General features: G+C 33.1%; 1 protein-coding gene across 1 annotated transcript in view; it reads right to left on the bottom strand.

Annotated features, from left to right (window-relative positions):
- Positions 1–2,797: 2,797 nt before the first annotated feature.
- Positions 2,798–22,847, bottom strand: part of LOC118198317 (arylsulfatase B-like) — a 76,979-nt gene continuing 56,929 nt past the window's right edge. The window contains exons 7-12 of the mRNA XM_035369965.2: positions 21,276–21,401; positions 18,865–18,991; positions 15,161–15,454; positions 10,141–10,406; positions 7,361–7,603; positions 2,798–3,172 (exon numbers count right to left, since the gene is read on the bottom strand). Coding sequence (XP_035225856.1) covers positions 3,047–3,172; positions 7,361–7,603; positions 10,141–10,406; positions 15,161–15,454; positions 18,865–18,991; positions 21,276–21,401 — 1,182 coding nt within the window. The 3' untranslated portion in view covers positions 2,798–3,046. The remainder of the gene's footprint in view (positions 3,173–7,360; positions 7,604–10,140; positions 10,407–15,160; positions 15,455–18,864; positions 18,992–21,275; positions 21,402–22,847) is intronic.

Raw genomic sequence — 22,847 nt, 5'->3', positions numbered from 1 at the left:
AACTATTATTGCACAGAAAGCCAAACTATCTACTCTCAATTAAACAAAATTTTTATCGATAAGCCAAGTTCAACTTACGCAAAAGATTAGATCAGAAGGCTGCATCAGCTTTCGTTTCTGTTGCTTTGGTTTTCTGATAAGATTATTAAAGAATCTTTTATTTACAAATTGTTGAGACTGACGGAATTGCATTCTGTACAGCTCAAACGATTACCATAACATAAAACTGATTTACAGTAATGCAAAGAGAATTTTTTCGGTAGCCAGTTTCTTCAGTGCCGTTTAGTAAAATCCATAAAAATTTCTCATTTAATACTTTGAATCCACAAAGTTTTATTTTATAAACTGTTAAACAAATACTGGATTAAAAATATTTTTGCAGTTAGCCAAATGGTTATGATATGATGCAGAGCACAGTTCTTTACGTGTGTGGGCGATAATGATCCCAGAGATTTAATTCCGCTGCGGATATAGTAATGCAACAGAGAGTTACTACCAATTAAGTTCCTTTAAACTGAGTGTAATTAATGTATTACTCAACTGTACTGGCTTATTTAAAAGATTATGGAATAACAAAATGCAGAATAAAAAGAAAGATAACTAAACCTAAGCATTGTATCAAGAGAATTAAATTTTTAAATATGGCATACACAAATATCGATCTCACTGAATATCTTAATTAAAATGTAGAAGAAAACTAATTGCAGAAATAAAATTATTTGTGTAAACTGTAGGGTATAATTTTAAAATAAAAAATTATACATTTAAATATGCCGCTCAAAGGGCAAAGTGGTTAGTGACGTTGACTGCTGTACCGAAGAACCAACTAAATAGTTATAAATAAGTTAAGTTACTGAATATTACAAATATGTTTAATCCACTGTGTAAAATGTTGCTTATAACTTTAATTGTATTACAACTCTGACGCATTAGAAACTAGAAGATTTACGCTATGTTTCATTGAAGAGCATGCGATATTTTAGCACTGACTATTTAGATGAACAGGGAAAATATTTTATGAATTCTTCCTGATTATGATGTTTCTAAAAACACTTAAAAATCTTTCGATGACAACAGTTAAAAATATTTCAGTAACAGCAGTCATTACTAGTTATGAAGAAACTGGAATTGCACGAGCAAAGCGAACACTCTAAGTAACCAACATTTTTTAAAAATTTTATTTTATTTATTTATTTATTTATTTTTAAGAGAGTGTAAATTTCACTTTACACGGTCCAATTTCGTAATTGATCAAACTACCCGTAATGAAATACTGGACCGTGTAAAGTTTTTTTTAAATATGCTATTAAATTGTTTCCAAGAATGTTTTCTGACGTGAATACATCTTTAAAATCTGTGGAAACTAATAATGAATTTATTGCACTGAAAGAATAATAATGAAGTTATTGCACTGAAAGAAGGCCCTGAATTATCATCGGCAATTTGTTCTAGTGCTCCACTCTTATTTAAATATGATAACTAAACTGTTTAAACATTAAGCTATATGATTTTTTTTGTTTCTCATGTTGCTCACTGTGGCGGCTGTAGTCAATTTTCCACTTTTGTTAAGCAGCTTTTATTAACACAGTTTCAACTAATATAGACAGAAGATCTTGTGATGAGGCAAACTAAATTACGATTCCCTCAAGAAGACTTGGTTATTCTCGTATTATACAAAGCAAAGCTTGCATTAGTCTTAAGATGACTTTTGATGGAAATAAATAAATAAATAAATCTAGCTTTACATTGATTGAACCCAAATGCAAAAATGATAGATATCTAACATGTATTTAAAATAAATAAACACCTAGATATAACTTTTTATATAATAAATTCAAATCCTAAAATTATAGCTTTCTACTTTAAATGGCTCAAAAGTAGCAGTTTCTAAAGTTACTCAGGAATTTTTGTAAACATCCTAAACTTCTCTTCCAAAGAAACTAATAAAAAATTTCTAATAGTCACATTTCTTTTAAAAAATTGTAAGGATTATGTTAATTTTATTAACAGTTAAATTTTCTCTCACAGCTGTTATTACGCTCGGCCGTACTCAGGCCCTTGATAGCTTCGCAGTCAATTAGCGTTAAGGGGCCAACTCGGTTAGAATCTTGATAGCTTCGGCTTTTTTTTTTTTTTTAAGTTTAGATTACTTTTAGTTTACTTCTTAGTCTCTTAAGTTCAAGCCCAAATGTCGGCTTTTATTGTACACTCCAAGTCGGAGTTCTGTTAAATCTTACCCGAATAATAAAGGGTTATTTACCCTTCCATCTTGTTGTTTCTTGTTGCACGAACTCAAGCGATTATTCGCTCACTAGTTCTTAAGATTCTTCACATTCAACAGTAACTTAGCCTTTACAAAGTGAGGAACTCTACAAAATGATGTAAAACGTATATTACAAAAGAGAAAAAAATAGCTGAACGGTAAATGGAGCTTTATGTTTTTGAAAACACTTGTTTCTAAGTTTTGTTATAGAAATTTATTATCATGTTAATTGCTGGAATAGAAATTATGATTTTTTTTTTTTTTTTTTTTTTTGCTTTATTCAGATTTGGTAATTTACCCCGATTTGAAGAATTATATCAAGTAATCATATTAAACAATAAATTTATACCGATTTTATAAGATAATCTAGGCAACAATTTATTTCAGCTCGGTGTATATTGTAATCAGTAAACTTGAATCTTTAAATCTACGATCCAAGAAACTTGCAGAAATCTCAGAAAAACAGAATCAAGAGTTTGCCTGGGGATTCTGATATTAGTGTTTTCTTATAAAAAATAAACATGGAACAGAAAATAAATTTATAAGTTTAATAAATTTATATATACGTAAATATGTTACAAAATTTGTTAATAAAGTGTTACAGGTTATTCTTGCTGAAATGAAGTAAGTATGTTTAGTATGCTTATGTGATGCACTTTTCTTGTACGTCAGAAATGGTACACTTTAAAACAGTAATCATGAGAGAAAAAGTTTGATTCAGTGAAGTACTACAGGCATCGAGTCCAACTTGCATTAAAAATTGGCATTCTCTGAGTTTCCTTTTCATTTCCAGGGCATCCAAGCATTTCCATGAAATTTAGGGTCTGCTTTGGGGTCTGGAGGTTGACCGGCAGGGTCTTTTGCCAAGGGTCGATATTTATTCAACGCTGCCTCCAACTGTGCTGTAATCTAATGAGAAAGAAGAGAAAAAAATATTTTGGACACGGGCTAGTGATAAATAGTTTTAAAAATATCTTTTGATAATTACAATAACAATTCATAAAAATATTATATGGATATATTTAATATTATATAAATCATAAATTAATACATTACATAAAAATATTATATAAATCATATAAATTAAATGCATTATGAGTCATATCAATTAATTACAACGAGGGGGTTACAAGTTAGTAAGAAGTACTTTTATAGTTTCTATGAGGACTAATTTGTTATTTAACTTGTGGGGTTCCCCCTTTTCATCTAACAGCTAACTGCGTAGGAACCTCGTGAACAGATAAGCGAATAATCGCTTGAGTTCGGGAACAGAGGCGCAAAACTCAAGAAGAGTTAATTACCCTTTATTATTCAAAATAAGAATGTGCGATCGGCTCCTTTCTCAGAAAGTCTCCACTTGGGCTTGAACTCAAAGTAATAAAAAATAAAACTTAACTAATGCTTAACTAAAAGCTATAGTCTAAGCTATCAAGATTTCTAAGTAGTTGGCGGCTAAATATTCAAATAAGCTGACGAAGATATCAAAGTCCTGAAATACGGCCGAGCGTAGTAATAGCTTAGAGTGATACGTAGCCAAAAGGCCAACGCGCGCTAGTCAGAAACTCTGGCTCTCTGACGAAGTACTTTGAGACCTTGCTGGCATAAGCTAGAACTAGCTTGGAGCAGTTCTTAAAATTAAAAAGTATTAAGACCAGTTACCAAAGACTAATTGTTTGAAATTTTTTTGAATAAGAGATGCAAAACCTTTTTTAAGAAATGATAAATTTAGCCACGCTTGCTATAGGCGACTTTTTGTTGCAGTTTAGTTGTACCCAACAAATATTTTCCGTGATAATTTTTCAAGGTGGGTTCATCTATGTAGATGTTAATAAGATAAAAATACACATATAACACATATATAGCCGAAGCTATCAAGATTTCTTAGTAGTTGGCCCCTAAATATTCAAATAATCTGACGAAGATATCAAGGTCCTGAAATACGGCTGCGCGTAGTAATAGCTTAGCATGAGACGTAGCCAAAAGGCCAACGCGCGCTAGTCAGAAACTCTGGCTCTCTAACGGAGTACTTTGATACATTACGGGCATTAGCTAGAACTAGCTTCGAGCAGTTCTTATAATTAAAAAGTATTAAGACCAGTTACCAAAGACTAATTTTTTGAAAACTTTTTTGAATAAGAGATGCAAAACCTTTTTTAAGAAATGATAAATTTAGCCACGCTCGCTCTAGGCGACTTTTTGTTGCAGTTTAGTTGTACCCAAAAAATGTTTTCAGTGATAATTTTTTCAAGGTGGGCTCATCTATGTAGATGTTAGTAAGATAAAAATACACATATAACACTTTTTATACATATAAAATATGTTATTGTCACATATAACATTTTTTAATATACAGTTTCATTTATTAAAGTGTAGGAAAATCTAAGCAAGCATTTTATCAATCTAATTAAGCATTGTATTCTATATTCGCAAGGCTTATTCACAAAGCATTAAAGTTAATCATCACATATAAATGATATGCCACTGAAATAATTATCCGAAATGAAACTCATAGTAATTCCCAGGCAATGTGTAATAACAGTGGGCAGCTTCAGCATCATATAAAATGTAAGGGAAAAAAATTACTTCGAGTAAACATGAACAAATTTCAATTCTTATTATGTAGGATAATTAGTAGATATCACTGTCTAGAAATTTCCAAATTTTAGTTTCATGTGACCCAGTGAGCTCGCCGTTTGTTCTCTCGCAAGTTTCTAGCAAATTCGAAAAAAGAGAAATCTATAAAGCCTACATAACGCACAGCTTGCAAATTTTGGGCTACTTGCCCAGTTAAAATTAAATCATAAGGGGTAAATGTGAATTTTTTCAAATGTGAAGTTAAACAAGTAATTAAATTCAACAAGTTTATATACTTAGCGGCAGTGACAGAATCATAGTTCCTTCAAATCAACTATCAGGTACAGAAAATGGTGTTTCTTGTTGTCTTGTTCGATTAGTAATACTTTAAGTTTTACGTAGAACAAATGTTATTGTAGCTATTCAAAATTACACCTCTTTCAATGAAGCTAAGTTGGAGTGGAATGCTGACAACTGGATAGAGATTGTAGAAAATCTAAAAATGCATGAAAAAAAAAAAAAAAAAAAAAAAAACCTATCATTATATTTCAAGAATTTAGCAGCAGCTTGCTACGTTGGCCTCATCTTTGAGTTGAAAAATATTTGCTCGTCATGAAATTAATGAGAAGTGTGCAGGCAAACCACTGATAAAATGTTACTTCTTAATTCATTAACAGGAAGGGGTTCAAAGATTTTGCCGTTTTGTTCAATGTGATTAAAATAGTATTTGCTTGCTTTTCCATTACTGAATGCTTCGCTGTTTGATTACTTGGATAAAGTAACTTGCATTCAAGATCTAAAACGCAGAATGTTATAAAATTTCTGAGAAGAAACTGATGCTTACTACGTGACGTACCGTACTGCTTATGTTGATTGAATCGTAGTTAAATTTTGGAACGCTTTGTCACTTCATAAGATGAATCAAACGAGGTTTTGCATCTCTAGAAGATATAAAAAATAAACAGAAATAATGGATTTACGATTTACTTTGTATGCAATATTTTGGACCATTTGATTGATATTTGCATGCGAATTTCAGGAAAGAATATCCTTCATTTTAAGTAAATGTCTCTTGTTAAGTCTTTTAATAGCAAAATATGTTTGCTTGAATAGTTAGTTTGCAGAGGTCGATTTGTCATATTTCCTAACTCGTAAACAGATTATCCCAAAAGCAGAAAGTCATTTAACTGTGTACGAAAAGTATAAGAAGATAGAAGTATAAAGAAGAAGAACATAATGCTTTTGAATGGGATGACAACAGAAGAATGGATGTAAGATTAATAAAAATCAAGTCCTCATGAAGGTGACTGAAGGTCTGTTACTTGTTGAAAGACATTCATCCGTGGAACCTAGATTGAAGTTATTAATCTCCAAGGTTATAAAAACTCTCGAGGTAAACTTACAGTAAATATTTCACAAAGTATTGATACTATTCAAGATAAAGTTAAATAAAATAATTGGCAGAAGTTATAACTTCTAAAGCTATTTAATTAACTCAGAACTGCCTTTTTCCAAAACTAAAGTCTGATCTTAAGAGGTTATTCTCTAATAGTTGGCGAGTTATAGTCTCTATTAATATTCGACACCGAAAACAACATAAACCTCAAGGTACGATGTAATTCTAAACTTTATTAGCCACTACTTTTGATTAAACGATTAAAAGTAATGACAAAATAAATGACGCGATGTCTCATCGACGATGAATTACAGTGTCTAGCTCATAAGCTACAGTTAAGGCGTGATTGTAATTCTAAAAGACTTATTCAGAGTTAAAGCACCATCAAGTCGGACGCAACAAGCCAACTAACTTCTAAAAGTCACTGAATATTCTAGAGATTTTTGGCTAGGCTCAGCTACAATAGAATGCTCCACTAATTGAGTACAGATTCTGATAGTCATATAACAGGCGGTACAGCAACTCAGCTGGTGGTAAGTAACAACTCACTCTTCTGAGGCCGTTTTTGCTCTGCAAGCGACTTCCCCGTGGAAAGCGGCAGTGGCACAGAGAGAACTCTCCGGAGTTGCCGGCTAAGATTACGCCCTAGTTTTGAGCTACACTGCTTATCGTACAGTACTCCGCAGTATCTCTGGTCTCAGCGTGTAATGTGACGAGCCAAGGCATATAATAGGAAGGAAATTAGCATAAAGCTAAACTGTTAGTAAAACTTATGTCAGAAATTACATAATATTGCTTACCAGATATTTTGATGTTTGCTTAAAACGGATTATGAAGACCAATAACTTCTGCGACTTACATGAGATTTGGCACCATTCGTACTAATTATTCTATACTAAATGAACTTTACAGACGTCAGCATAATGCGTAGAATGTTCAAGGGTGATCACGTAACATCACGTTTCCAGTCCGTGATTGACTTTCTATTTTACTATTTAGTAAGTTCTGGAGACATTTTTCTTATTTTTACCTTAATTTGTTCAAAAATACTGAATGGTTCCCATTTTCAAAAATGAGTTTACTGCTGATGTGCTGAAAAATCCTTTTTAAAGTTATGAAATAGTTACCTCTGGCAATTGTTCTGCAATGTTATGATACTCGCAAGGATCTCTGATGATATCAAAAAGACATGGGCCTTCCTTGGGTTTGCAAGTGTTTGCGTTTCTTAGGGGAGGGAATCCCCCGCACTTTACTTCCAGCTCCTTACATCCTGGTAAATGGTGACACACAAAAGCAGCACGGGGATCCTTGCCATATTTTCTCCACAATATTCTAGCAGCTTTAGATCGCTTGAGGAACTTCATATAAGTCTAAATATAAAATAATTGTTTTGAAACACAAAAACAGCTTACTACATAAAAAGTACAAATAATCAGAATGCTAAAATGTTCACATAATTAATTGTTCATACATTAACTCAGTAGTACTGCAGCTACTGCATCATTATAAAACACAAAATTATATGTTGAATAAAAGGATGGAAATTAGAATTGTCGAAGTTGAAATTGATCAAAACAATTACGCAAAACTGTAAGATGATGTTACGTTTGCAAATTCAATTTAATATTTTATTTTAAAATTCTAATAAAATATTATTTCAAGACATACGATTCTAATTTTATTTACCACTTTGAAACATCTTTCAAAGACATCTGAGAAGATCATATTGATGTACTAAAAAGATTCTGAAAACAGGAACTTATTCTGTTCTATTTGCTCATTATATAACTTAGAATGACCATAATTCTTCTTCTGAAGGAAAGATTAAATCAGTTTTTATTGTTATGAAGTTACTAGCTTGCCGAGTCAAGTTTCCAAATGTTGTAATTTTGCCCCAATTAAGATTAGTTGTACAGAAATTACTACTGTATTCTATTCTATTCAGATAATCTATTATCTGGACTGCAAGTTATCAATTAAGGCCTTTTCTGGTTTCGAGAAGGCAAATGTCATACAATAGATTCCATCCCTTTATAGAATCCCAGATAACAAAGTAGATAAGTTTCCTACAGAAAAAAAAAAAAAAAGGCACACAAGTAATATAGTCTTTCACATAAATGTCAAACTCGCCATACAATGGCCTCACCGATTTCTCATAAATTACGCAGTCATTAATATTTTTAGAGCCAGAAACGGGAAAAATTTAGCTATGTCAACGTCGAGATGCGAAACATAGATCTTCCGTTTGCTAGCGAATGTCCTACCAGTCACAGAACACGCACGAAGAAGACGATAACTCCTTACTAAGCCAAAAGTTCGTTTCTTAAATTTGATTGAAGATAAGTCTTGGAAAGAGTCTCCTTTCCCAAGTCAAGAAACACGGCAGTGGTAGAATTTAGATTAGACTTAATGACGGTCCGAATTCCCATTTACATTGGTTTAGAAATGTATGAATAGCTTTCTGTGTTCAGATAGAGTAGGAATAAAGGCAGTGCACCTTCCTGCCAGCCATTACAGGAAATAATTATTAAATGATATCAGGATGTCAAAGACATCTTGGCTAGCCGACAGCGTCTTGCAACGTTATTATTTAGAACATTTAAACTTTACTAAACATTGCAAATGTTACTATTTAGAGCTTTTTCTTATAAAATTTATCTGTTGCATATTTTATCGCTTTACCTTTGTGTTTGTATTTCCGATTATACGAGTATGTTATGTTTCTCTTTTGGATTTTACCGGTGTGCATATCCGATTAAAGTAATTAACATAGCTTACATTTAGAGCTTTTTCTTATAAAATTTATCTGTTGCATATTTTATCGCTTTACCTTTGTGTTTGTATTTCCGATTATATGTTATGTTTCTCTTTTGGATTTTACCGGTGTGCATATCCGATTAAAGTAATTAACATAGCTTACATACTTTATGGTAAGTCTTCATGCTTGAATTTTTTTTTCCCTTTGGCCTTATAAAGAGATTTTCTATGGGTATTGAATAAGGATGTGCTGGTCCGTCCATTTCTTGTAGATAATGTGCAGAAAAAAATAGAAGCAGAAGTATGCAGAAATATAGAAACATAAAAGAAGAGCATACGGAAAGAAGAAATTTCGTGTAATAATATAGGATTTGTAAAAGAAATTTTCTAGTACATAAGACATTTCTTAAACAGTCACCTCTTATGTTTCATATGTAACATCACAAAATCTAGCAAATAAGCTGAAAAGTCTTGATTAAGTTTATAAGATATCTTCTCTCTCTTTTCAGGATACATTCATGGTGTGACCGGAAAAGCACGTCTGGCTGGCAGTCGGAAAGTCCAGAGTTCAAATCCTGGGAAAGATATTGTGAATTTCTTCGATTTCCCTGCGTTAAAAATTCTAGATTACCCTACAAGTGGCGCCCGAATTAAAAGGTGGTGGGCGACAATGCGTCTTCACCAGGGTTTGGTGACTCTTCAGTGGCTCTTAAAGAAGGGGAGTGTATAAGATATTGTCTTCTTCCTTTCCGCGTGGCTTCGTGGTGTAATTGGATAGCACGTCCGACTAGCAATCGGGAGGTCCGGTATTCGAATCTCGGCGACGGGAGTGTACCTTTTTCCCGCATCCTAATTCAAAAAATATAATGACTCTACAGATTCTTTAAATTCTTCATGATTATTCTCCAGATGAGAATTCTTCTAGATAAATCCCATAGAAACAGAAAATGAGAATAAATTTAATACTGATTTTGCAACTTTTCGTAGGCACTTCATGAGAATTTATTGAAGATTGTAGAGAAAAGCAAGCAGAATTCCATTTGGAGAAATTGCTGCTTTTAATTAAAATAACGGAACTTTCATTTATTTGAAGAATTATATGTTAAATGGAAGTAATATAGGGATAAGTTTGATAAAAATACATACTTACCCTTTTATATAATTTCTGTCGTAGCTTTGGGACAGGCAGCGGAATTTCTTTAATTAATTTACCGTTTTTATCATACCATCCGTCAAATCGCCCTTCATAATAGCTGCCTTTCACCAGTTTAAAATTATTCCATCTAATACCTTCGACTTTATCTACAGGATCAATGTTATGAAGAATTTCTCTTCTCGGAGATGGCAGATTATGGACTATGGAGGGCCAAAGATCTACACCATCAATTCCTTCCAATTTCTTGAAGCCACGTGCTCCTGTTTTGAAGAAAAGAGTTTGATGAAAAAAATATGAAATATATATTTCCCATTTTATACCCCACAACAAAGTTGTTTGAAACAATACGGAACATTCCACAATCGAAAGAAACCATATTTGAAATTATTAAAAATACATAAATAAATACTTTTATTTAAATTTATTCTTTCACATCAATACGAAATTTTAAAAAATATGCACATTAGATTCTTAAACCTACAAATAACTTACTAATTAGAATTAACTTAACAATATTTAATGATACGATGCGATATTTATGAACATAGTACAAAAATATACATATTTAACAGAAGCCTTCAAAAATTCAGTAAATAATTTTATACTATCTTCTGAATTTCTATACTACATCATGGCAAGAAAGATACACCATAGCTGAGTAATCTACAGCTAATTTTCATAAGCTTATTTTCGTATTACAACCTATGACAGAATTGTTTAAACTGAATAACAAAAATTTTGTTGGGTAAGCTACACAAAAACATAATCGTACAGGAATTTCCAATAGAAATTCTGACAATGTGATTTTTGCATAGATGAAATCTAACAAACCTTTAGTACCTAAATAACAATCGTTGTAAGAAATGAAGCTTTTCAGTAATTTCATATGTTCTAGACAAAATAGCGAAGTAATAATAATATATTTGGCTAAAAATGCCAAAAATTATAAATTCACTTATTGGTAAATAGATAATTACTGGTAAAGAGAATATTTTCCCTTTACTGGTAAGCAGATGCTTAATTGTGAGAGTACTTGAGAGAAGTCTGTCTTGCTATTTATCTTCGGGGCCTCGTCTTTCTCGAAGGCTTTTAAAGAAAAATTCGTAGATTATAGTTATTGAGAAATAAGAAAACTTTCATGTATCTATGATTGCCTGTAGTCAAGCATGGTTAAAATTACCTATATCTGGCTGCTACATCCACTTACCCATCCGACGGATATCGAATCGATATGATAAAGAAGTCAATAAAGATGGTGAACAATTAAATGGTAAATGTGAAATTTAAGAAAAATATTAACGAAATGAAACATTTAAGATATGTCCTATTCAACCATAATTTGTATCCTACTAGGATCTGAAATTAGTAGCCCTTTCTAAATATTTATCAGACAGAGACGGAAATGAAAGATGGATTTTTGCCTGTAAATATATTTAAGTCAGAAGACATTTTCAGTCATCATTTAACGTTAATAGTTCCTGCGAATTTCTAATGATCAGTTAATAAGCTGACATTTTTTCTATTTGTTATGCAGAAAAATCACTTCTTTGGGTCTGTAACTTAGGTTTGCAGCCAGTGTGTAGGGAAAATGAACCAAGTTTCAGAACGGAACATTATCTATCAAAGCTATCAGAGTTTACAAATTTAATGTATATGGTTAGACGGAACTAAATATAGATTCGATTTTAATATTTTCAGTCTTAAAAAAGCTTTAATTTGTTAACTTATAAGGTATTTCTCCCACTTTCCTAACGTCCTTCGTGGTGTAGTGGTTCTGCACGCTGGACCGGTATTCCAGAGGTCCGTGGTTCGATTCCCGGCAAAGGCGGTTGTTAATTTTTCATCTCTCTTGCCTCTCAAAAAATCCTAATGACTCTACAGTGGCGCCCGAACTAAAAGGGTTGTGGATGGATGATTCTCCGCACCCAGGATTTGGCGACTATGTCTCCTAAAAACCCTAGTCGCCCTTTAAAAAAAGGGGAGTATATAAGGTATTTCTTCCACTTTCCTAACGTCCTTCGTGGTGTAGTGGTTCTGCACGCTGGACCGGTATTCCAGAGGTCCGTGGTTCGATTCCCGGCGAAGGCGGTTGTTAATTTTTCATCTCTCTTGCCTCTCAAAAAATCCTAATGACTCTACAAACTGGCAATGAACAGCAATCTGAAAAAGTATGCAGTGCAGATTATTATAATCAAACAACACGCACTCATACATTTAATGTGCATAGTGTTTGAAAAAGGTAGCTGCAGCCTTTATTTTGTTAAATATTGACTTAAATATACAGGGTGTCCACAATATATTCACCGGATAAAGATATGTTTAAATAATATAGAATAAGAGCTAGGGGAAAACTACTGACTGAATTTTATTTACCCCTTTATAGAATTTTATATTAATACACTTAATTACATACTAAGAATTTTATATTAATGCAACATATAAAGAACTGATGGTTATCCGAACAACTGATGGTCGGATAACTGATGGTTGTTCAGTTCACCATCAGTTGTTCGATAAATATACAGCTTGTTCTCAGTTTCTTTCCATACGTTATTAAGCATTTGCTGTGTCATAGTATTTGTTTCTGGGGTGATTCTATTTTTTTTTAATCTTCTCTGCTGCGAATCTCTGTAGCATACATTCTTTTCTTCAGGTATCCCCAGAAAAAGAAGTTGAGTGGTGCAGGAGAACGGGGTGGCCATGGAATTAGCCCACCTTACGGATACAACGACCTGAGAATGTTTCATCAAGTAGCACGTACATGTGTAGCCCAATAATAGGAGAGACCATCTTGTAGCAAAAAAAAAAAATAATAAATAAATAAATAAATAAATAAAAATAAAAATAAAATCTTTGGCTGCATTTTTTTTATTGCGGCAACGAAAACGATCTCAGCATATCGAAGTAATCATCCGAATTAATTTATGATTCCAAGAAAAGAAGATAGCAATCACTTTGTTTAGAGTTAGTGTACATCAAACGTTAACTTAGGTGCTACCTTGCTCAATTTCTCTTACAGAATGCGGGTTTTTTCACACTCAAATCCCAGTAAGAACCCATTAATCTCCAAAGCATTTTTGTTTAGCAGCTGCTCCTTAAAGTTTAGGGATTACTTAATTTTGCTCAAAAATATGGTTTAAAATGCAGTCTGTGCCAGGAAACCTGTTTTCTAAAATCTTTTGGAGTTTTGCTTATAAAAATAGGACATTTCTTCTTATAACTTATGAAGCTTAATGAATATTTCCCTAATTTAGTGTTACTATTTTATTGAGATATATACAAAATCCTATGTTTTATATTCTTTGAACATTCCCACTGGCTATGTCAAAAACACAATGAAACCTTTGTAATGTAAAACGAATTAATCCGTTGTCGGAAATCAAATGATTGCTTAGTAAAGGGTACTTTAGACGCAAAAGTTCGTAATGTGGATTTAGTTAAATCTAATACATACACAATATTTAACACAGTACTAAACATATAACAAAATAGGAAAATTTGATTAAAATTTTTTCACATGTCTGCGAAGGAAAGTTCAAGATGTAAGTAGAAAACGGTGAAAAAAACCGAAAGTGCAAAATATTATTCTTTGAAAGAGAAATCCTATTTTGTAGAAAATAATCCAGTTTGGCTGCTGCCCTTCTTTCTCTCTCTCTCTTTCTTCTAACACGGCTCGCTTCTACTTAAGAATCCGCGGAGCCTTTGTCTCGTTAAAAATTTGACCACTGTGATTTGTTTTTATCTTTGTTTTAAAACTTTCCTAAAGCATATCTGCAAATATTTATGCTACGATTTACTACTGCTTTATCAAGAGGATAATATACTATGAATTTTTCTTCCTTGTCCCGTTTATCACAAATTTCGCGGATCAAAGAACTAGGAACAACCACCCTTCCGTCTTCTTCTGAAGATATTTCTTCGCTGCATTAACTGCATTTTGGAGTATCATTCACTACCAGCTTACTTCTCCGTATCTCAAGACATTTTTTATTTGGAAAAATTTATTCGCGAACCGATTTGTTCGTGATCTAAAGCGTTATCATGAATCAAGGTTCCACTGTATTATCATAAAAGTCTCTACTTTATTTTAAGGATCTTTGTAATTCGAAATGCTACTTGTCTGGGATCTAAGTCTAAGAAAAAAAATGCCCACAGCCACCTTTATCGAGAGTCATGAGTAATACTCCTCATGATACCTTGAGAAAAAGCCTCCAAATGATACCTTGAGAAAAAAAGCTCCTAATGATACCTTGAGAAAAAAGCTCCTAATGATACCTTGAGAAAAAAGCCGGCAGCCACCTTTATCGAGAGTCATGAGTAATACTGTATTATATACATGACGAGTGTCATGAGTATCGAGAGTCATGAACAATAATTTGATACTCCTAATGATACCTTGAGAGCTATCTTATTTTACTAACGCATTTTAATGCCATTATGAATCTTTTCCCCTTTAATTTTAATTTTACTCCTTTCTTAAAAGGTTTATTTGTATTACACAGAGTTTAAAAATGCATAAAATTGTTCAAGATTTTACTTCCTTGTTGTATTTCCTCTAGAACAGCGTGAAAACTGCTAGCTTTCAGTCTTACTTTCTACTATAGAGTATGCACAACAGTAAAGTTAATCTACACGAAAGAGCAAAATATTAATCTACCTAATTAATCTATCTTGTGTATTTAATTATGGCAAAGCACACGAGGGCTATCTGCCTAAAGGGAGGAATGCCTTTCGTGGAGGACTTTCTAAGGTAAACTGGCTCGTATACACGTTACACATGGGGAAAACCATGAAAACGCCCATGCAGCCAGCCCGTTCGCGGGATTCGAACCTCAGACCGAACTACCAGTGTTCAGCGTTTTTACCGCTCGGCCGCTGGTGGGCTAATCTATCTTGTAGGATATCTAATTTATTTTTCAAGTATGTAACATGCCTACTTTGAGCAATTATTTTCAGGTATAAATTTACTAAGATGGAAAGACACATATTTTGCATTTCTAAAATAAATATTTACCTGCTGCTGACAGCAAAGTAGGTAACCAGTCACTGATATGCATCATTCCGTTATAAACTCGACTCCGAGGACGCAGCACTGGGCTCCAAATGAAACCTACCGCTCTAACGCCACCTTCCCATAAATTGTACTTGCTACCTTTCAAAGGAAAGTTAGAACCCATAGCACCATCCGTTCCTTCGACAGCTCCACCGTTATCCGTTGTGAAAATGAAAATTGTATTGTCCAGCATGCGAGATTTCTCAAGGGCATCAAATATTTCTCCAACTGAGTGATCTAAAGCAGACACCATTCCTAAAAGAAAAAAAGAGATGATACTGGTATGAAGGGTGCTACTTTATTAGACTTCTTTGTGTAATTTTAATGTTTTTTATCTTTTTACTTTCAATATTCATCCATACATTTGAATTGAAAAAAAAAAAAGAAAAAAAAAAAAAAAAGACATATTTTTTATAATGACCTTAATCAATAAGTACATTTTCTTAAGTTTAGTTTGGTTTATTTGATTATGGCAAAGCACTCAAGGGCTATTTTCCTAAGGGGAGGGATGCCTTCGTGGGTGACGTTTTAAAAGAAACGGGCTAGTATGCATCTTACACATGGGAAGACCACCAAAATTCCCATGCAAACAGCACGTTCGTCAGGTTAAACCCCGAACCGAAACTACCAGAACTTAGCGACTTTACCTCTCGGCCGCTGTTGGAATACCATTTTTCTACTTACAGAAACATATACTACGTATTCTTACACGCTCATGTCCAAAATTATCTTTACATGCATTCGTGGATTTCTCAGAAATGGGCATTATAATCTTATGAATTTGTGTGGAATCGCACATAACATCGTAACACATAAATACGAAAGAAAAAGCTTAAGCACGAAAGAAAAATCTGAATATGATATAAAACTGTAGCACGAAACAATAAAAATGGCAACGATATGCCCCAAGGAGAGTTCAAAGACAACCCTACCCCCCCCCGAAAAAGAGAGAGAGAGAATAACTCAAAATATTAAGGGAATTTAATTTGGATTGTGATCTTCATTAACTTTTACACACATATTAAAATTTGTTTTATTCTGGCAAAAAAGTTGTTAACTAAAATCTGGAGAACTAAGTTCCACTCCTCCAGCCATGCGGTCTTAAGGGCATTTATATCTCTAGGAGAAGAATGTCTCCATACAGTTGCTTTCTTATGGTAGTCCATGAGTTTTATGTCGAGTTAAGATCAGGAGATTTTGCTAGCCATAATATTCGCTCAATGGCTTGACTTTCAAGGAATTTATCAAAGAGATTTGCGTGATGTCGATGAGCATTATCATCCATAAATCAAGCGTCAGAAACATACACATACCTCTGAAAAGTATTATATAAGTTTGTAAGATCTCATCTCGATATCTCTGGCCTATTACAAATCCGCTGTTAAAAACGTGTTGCAGCGTGCATCCATCGCTTTCCGTACCATCACACTTGCATTACAGAATTGGTCACCCTCCATAATTTTCGAAGGAAGATTTCGGGTTTTTGACTTCCTCCAGATGTAAACGATTTTAGAATCAGATGTTAATTAAACCTTGACTCATTAGTAAAGAGAACATGGAACCACTGGTGTTCGCTCTAATTCCGATGTTCTTTGCTGCATCAGTTAAAAATATCCCCTTTTCCTTTGTGAAGACAATGAAACACATACTCTTGGCTTTCTGCATAACAGCAGAAGCCTTCTGTATTACAGTTTGCCGTAATACAGCATTTCCAGTATCAGTTGCAAGCCCTAAAATTAACTGCCGAGCAGTAAGTAGTATACTTCGTGTTACGACTGGCAGTTGTTGCCCGATATTTCAATTTTGAGCAGCAGTTATCCATTTAGGAACTTGTCCAGGCCAGCTTACAATTCCAGAGTTCTGAAATTTTTTCCATAGCGTATGTCTGTCTTGAAATATTCCCATACCTCGCTGCTTCTGATTTTCTACCTTTCTTCTAAAACGGCCAATAATTTGCCACTTTACAGATTTTTCCTAATGATACTTTAGAACCATAAGAAACCGTTTTGACACTGAAATCAAAAGCTGTATTGAAAAAAAAAAAAAAAAAAATGCATTCAGATATTCACTTGCGCAAAGCGCTTTGATTAACCGTTAGATGATGATTATCTTGATTTGCATATTAGAAACCATTTGTTCACTTTTAATGCTATAATTCCAGTTAGGCTTATTTTTCACATATTCCCCGCAAAAATGGATTACATCAATTGGATATTTCATAGAATATCATTATTTTGAAGTATGTAACGATAAATTTGGACATGAGTGTTTTTTAAATCTAGCTATGAAAAATATACGTATAGAGTCACATACCCAATCATACATGTAATATGCAATTCCCCCCCCACACACACACATACCGGGTGGCCATAATTAAACTGACAGTGCTCACAGAGTTCTGTAGCGCGATCTATTTGCGAGAATGACGCCACATTTTGTAGGAAGATTAAACAAGACGGGGGACGAAGGATTCCGTGAAAAAACAAATTAGTTCGAAAAGTCACCGCTAGGGAATTATTTGGCGCTGTGTAATAGAAAATAGAGTGTTAACAAATGCAAATTAATACGGAATAAAATTACCTTTTATTATGCAAATTTTCTAATTTAATTCAAATGCATTATGGCAACACTTTTAAAAAAGCGTAAAATCTACATAAACACCGATAAAGTCTCGTGATCTGCAATATCACGTACGCTGAGCAGCAGAAGAAGTTCTTTATTCAAAAAGACAATGCCTGGGGGAAATCATTTTCATGCAAGATAGAGCCCATCCACACGTGTACGGGTGCAACAGATGCTACGACAGAAATTCACAACAGAAAGAGTAATTAGCCGCTACTTTCCAACTGCATGGCCACCTCGGTCGCCTGATCTTACCCCATACGACTTCTGGCTATGGGGTTACCTTAAGTCCAAGGTATATCAAGAAGTGGTCCAGGATCTGGCTACGTTGAAGGATAACATATCACAGACTGTACGGGAGATTCCTGCAGACATGTTACTTTCTGCTGTTGTGCATACTGTGCACAGAATGCAATATGTGGTCCACAACAACGGCAGCCACATTGAACTTCATTTGAACGCAAAATAAAAGGTAATTTCCGTATTGATTTGCATTTGTTAACACTCTGTTTTCGCGCCAATATGTTCTACCTAGCGGTGACTTTTGGAACTAATTTATTTTTTCGCGGAATCCTTTGTCCCCCGTCTTGTTTAATCTTCCTACAAAATGTGGCGTCATTCTCGCAAATAGATAGCGCTACAGAACACTGTGAGCACTGTCAGTTTAATTATGGCCACCCGGTATATACGGCAATATAAAATTTATAAAGTACAGCGTTTCATAACAGAACTTCATTTTAATTAAATTATGTTAATAACGTTTCATTAAATCCTAAGAATATAATAATTATCATGATAAAGTATTGTGAAAAAATTTTCATAATTCTATACAATATACAGGGAAAAAATACTTTTATTCGATGAAATAACGGATTTTAAACGTTTTTATTCAAATTATGCATTAAAACAATTCATTAAGAATAAGTTCTCTCTAAAATAGCATTTTTAAAATTTTAAGTAACTTTTAATGTCCTTAACTTAAAAATATGAATTAATTTTTCTGTGCATATAATATGCATCCCATAAAGTAACACGAAATATACCTGCAAATTTCCTTCGCTTTTCATCAACTATTGCAGAAAGAGGCCTTACGTATTTATCTGGTACCTGAATTGCTTTGTTGAAGTTACCACTGTGAGGTGCCTGCTGTCCGATATACAAGAATAATGGCTGAAAACATATGAGGAAAAGCTATTTAATTTTAAATTCGGGAAATAAAACACCAGACATTATTCATCAGATTATTGAAATGATTATATTGACTATATGGATGCATTTGTTTGCATATTTAACACGGCTTTCTGGGATACGGTTTGTTCATATGATTGTGAATTCAGTTTCTTTTCCAAATAATCCAAAATATTTTTTCTTTTTCAATCTAGTTATGATGTGTGTGTGTGTTTTCGAAACCAGGGATTCCTAACCCTTTTCTTGCATCGACCTCTCTAAAACGAATGGTTGTCTTCATCGGCCCTCTTAACATTTTTCTCTATAACATATATAATCATAGTACAAATGATTGCATGGAAATAGCATAGAGATAGTAATTAGCTTAAGAATGTGATAAGTTTCGAAAAGGAAAAGGTTTATTAGATTTATGTTTTCGTATTTTAAATTTTACAAATATGGATAAATCTTCAGAAGAAAAAACGAGATAAGAGTTCGATTTTAATTACTAGCTACAAAGCTACGTTCGATGCATTTAAAAAAAATATTTTTGCATATAAGTACTTAACATAATTTTAAATCATCTCATTCAAAGACATTTCATGTCTGGGAATATTAATTTTCCGTTGTAAATTATTGACTTGACTGACACCTGCTTCTCCTACGTAAGAAGAGGGAAAATTCAATAATATTAGTTCGGTAACAACTTTTTAGGTTATTTCTTTCGGGTGAGTTTTGAATTCCAAAACTTAGCGTACCTATACGCTTTTAATAACATTTTGTATGATACTACCTTAATAATCAGGTTTAACAATAGCTTTAACCAATAAATAATTATCAATTTTATAAATAACTTTTTTGTAATCAATGAGATCTTGATTATGCCGATCGGTTACCGGTACTCTTTCGGCTGTCAACGTCAATATCATTATTCCCTCCTTGAAATTTTCATTGACCCCCAAGCGTCAGTACCGACCTTGATGGCAAACATTTTAGTTTTTCTCAAGCAGAACGAACTTAGTTTCCGCTCACGATTGTGTCACATATAAAATTTCCATGTTTTGGATTAAAATTTAATTAAAACTACCCATACTATGTGCTTATTCAATCATTTGGTAAAATTTCTCAACCTGAAATGGAGCATTCTGATTGCTTCAAGAAAGAAACTGCTCTCTTCAACATTAGAAATGCAGTTTAATCCGGATCTAACGCAAAACTTGTGTTCTCAAGTCGATAAAAAGATTTTGTCAATGAATAAAAGATAATCTATGTACAAATTACAAAGTTGAAATTTTTGAAAACCTTTTTATGTATTTCAATTATTGCTTCAGAAATAAATCTGACGTTCAAATTTGAGGCTATTGCAAAAATTTCTCTTTCCGAATTTTATAGTACTTCCCACATTTTCATTCGGACGCTTCCTTATTATCATATTCTGTACAGAAGGTGAATAAATAAACGTCGATAGGCACATAATGTAAAAACTGGTATGCTTTGAATTTTATTGCACCTTTCGATGGCATATTCTTCACGGTTTTCACTTTGATAGCTAAAAGACTGCATTCGATTTCACTTTATAATAAAATCCAACTTTCTTACCAACTACTGATGTTATATGAGGCCATTTCATTCCATGAATCTCTGTCAGAACTCATTGCATCAAAAAATGAGTTTATAGCGTAAATGAAAATGTCGTATTTTCGGATTTCACTTCTAAGTTATACAGTTTCACTAATAGCAGTTTAACGAAAATAATTTAAAACTTCATTTTAAGTGATCAAAGTATCCCCATATTCATAATTCATCAGTGATTTACCTCTACAAGTGATCGGAAAAAAACATTTTTCTTCCCCAGTCTTGAAGGGAAGATATTGCATAAATTGGTTTACTTCTTCAGTACAAATTTGCCAAGAAATTTAAAATTGGAAACATGTTTGACATTTCATTAAGCCATGATAAAATACATTGGTTAAGTCAAGATTTTTTGCTTTAATACTATAGGGAAAATAGAAAAGCTTCTTTAATTCGAGAAAATATAAAATCGTTAAAATGGAATTCGATTATAAATGCTATACCTATAGGACTCTGGAAGATGTAGTTCGGTTAATGTGTTAAACTCTCCAAAGCTTTTATTTGAAAATCCTTACTAATAAATTTTTGAGAATGCTTTATATAAAGATTAATCTGAGGATAAAGTTCTGTTTTTAGAACTGGAAATTAATAGAGGATATTTTAGTTGACAGAATGTTCCTTTTCGAGTTTATTATAAAAAGACAAATGCTTTAACCTTTGATGGGTTGTGCTCCATGATCACTTTCCTTGCTTTGGACGTGAACAGCTCTGTTCCGTATGTTCCGTTGTATTCCCAAGCGTTTTTAAAATTGTCATGCAAGTCGAGACCTGTGATATTTCTCTGCAAAAGAAAAATATTTATTAAACTGAAGAAATAAACTATTATAAATACCTGTAAAATATCCAAAATATTTATTTTATAGCGCATTGATTCAAAATAAGATAGAATACATAGTTAATTGACCTTCTCTTATTTGGTTCTTATAATGCATATATAATACCGTACCTTTTCCATTCTAAATTTCACTCCGATAAAAGTTGATAACCAAACAATTTTTTTCAGCTTATTCTTAAACAAACCTTTTTTATTATCAATTTCTTGAAAAAATAAGAATTACTCTCGGCATTTTGGCAATATTTTTATCACATGTTTACCGATGTTAGCACATATCAGTTCAGTGGTCACATCCATACTGCAGCCTAGTCTAAGATGATAATCTTCGACCGATATGTTTACCTATATACACATTGTAATGTCCCAACCTTTAAATTACTGTTAAATGTGTAGAACCTTAAGAACTGGTAAGCGAATAATAGCTTAGTTCAGAAAGATAGAAACGTAAACGTACGAAGGGTTAATTACCCTTTATTATTTAAAATTAATTTAACAGTTGACTCCTTATTGGAGTTTACAGCAAAGCCTCCACTTGGGCTTGAAGTCAGGAATACTAAGAAATAAAACTTAACTAAGAAGGTACAGCTGAAGCTATCAAGATTCTACAAGAGTTGGCCCCTAACTAAACGGCGAAGCTATCAAGGGCCTAAAATACGGCCGAACGTAGAAATAGCTTTAGAGAGAGAGTAGCCCAAATGGCTACACTAATAGCTTACAAAGAGTATAGCCAAAAGGCGAACGCGCATTGCTCAGAATCTTTGGCTGTCTAACGAAGTCAGTAGAACTTCAACGTTAAATACTCGCATTTCCTTCATTTGCATTTAACCGCGATTCTGAAAACACGTTCTGGCAGGAAACTGTAAGCTGAAATTTAGAAAGGACAGGAAAGTTGCTTTAACTAAAAATTAACTGTTAGAAACTTAGGATAAACCTTACAACATAGCAGCTCACCTTTCGTCAGTGAATGTTAGTGTCATATGAAAGTACTATACATAGACTGCAAGCATGTGTTCATGAAAACTTGTCTTCTTTTGTTAAGAAGTCAATCACTGAAAAGTATTTGGTATTTTCAATATTAACAATTATTACTGACTGACAGCTTTTAACAACCTCTCAATTACGTTTTTTCTAATTATTTTAAGCTTTCAATTTCTTTATCTACATTTTTTACTGTTTATCTTGAAATTCATTTTACATTCTGATCTTGAGTGATAGACGTTTAGTTAGAGACATATGCATTACTTGAGAACGTTATTAAATATATGGTGATATATAATATCTGCTGCAATTTGTAGATGTATAGTATACGCTGTACTTGACAAAATAATCAATTATTAGTTATATACGCACGTGAAAATATTCCTTAAAATCTGAAAACCAGTATTGAAGAAC

This window comes from Stegodyphus dumicola, chromosome X1 (genome assembly GCF_044657685.1).
Source record: "Stegodyphus dumicola isolate Sdum_Otavi_A_Nest chromosome X1, ASM4465768v1".
In the NCBI taxonomy this organism is placed as follows: domain Eukaryota; kingdom Metazoa; phylum Arthropoda; class Arachnida; order Araneae; family Eresidae; genus Stegodyphus; species Stegodyphus dumicola.
This window is presented reverse-complemented; position numbering and strand designations above follow the sequence as displayed.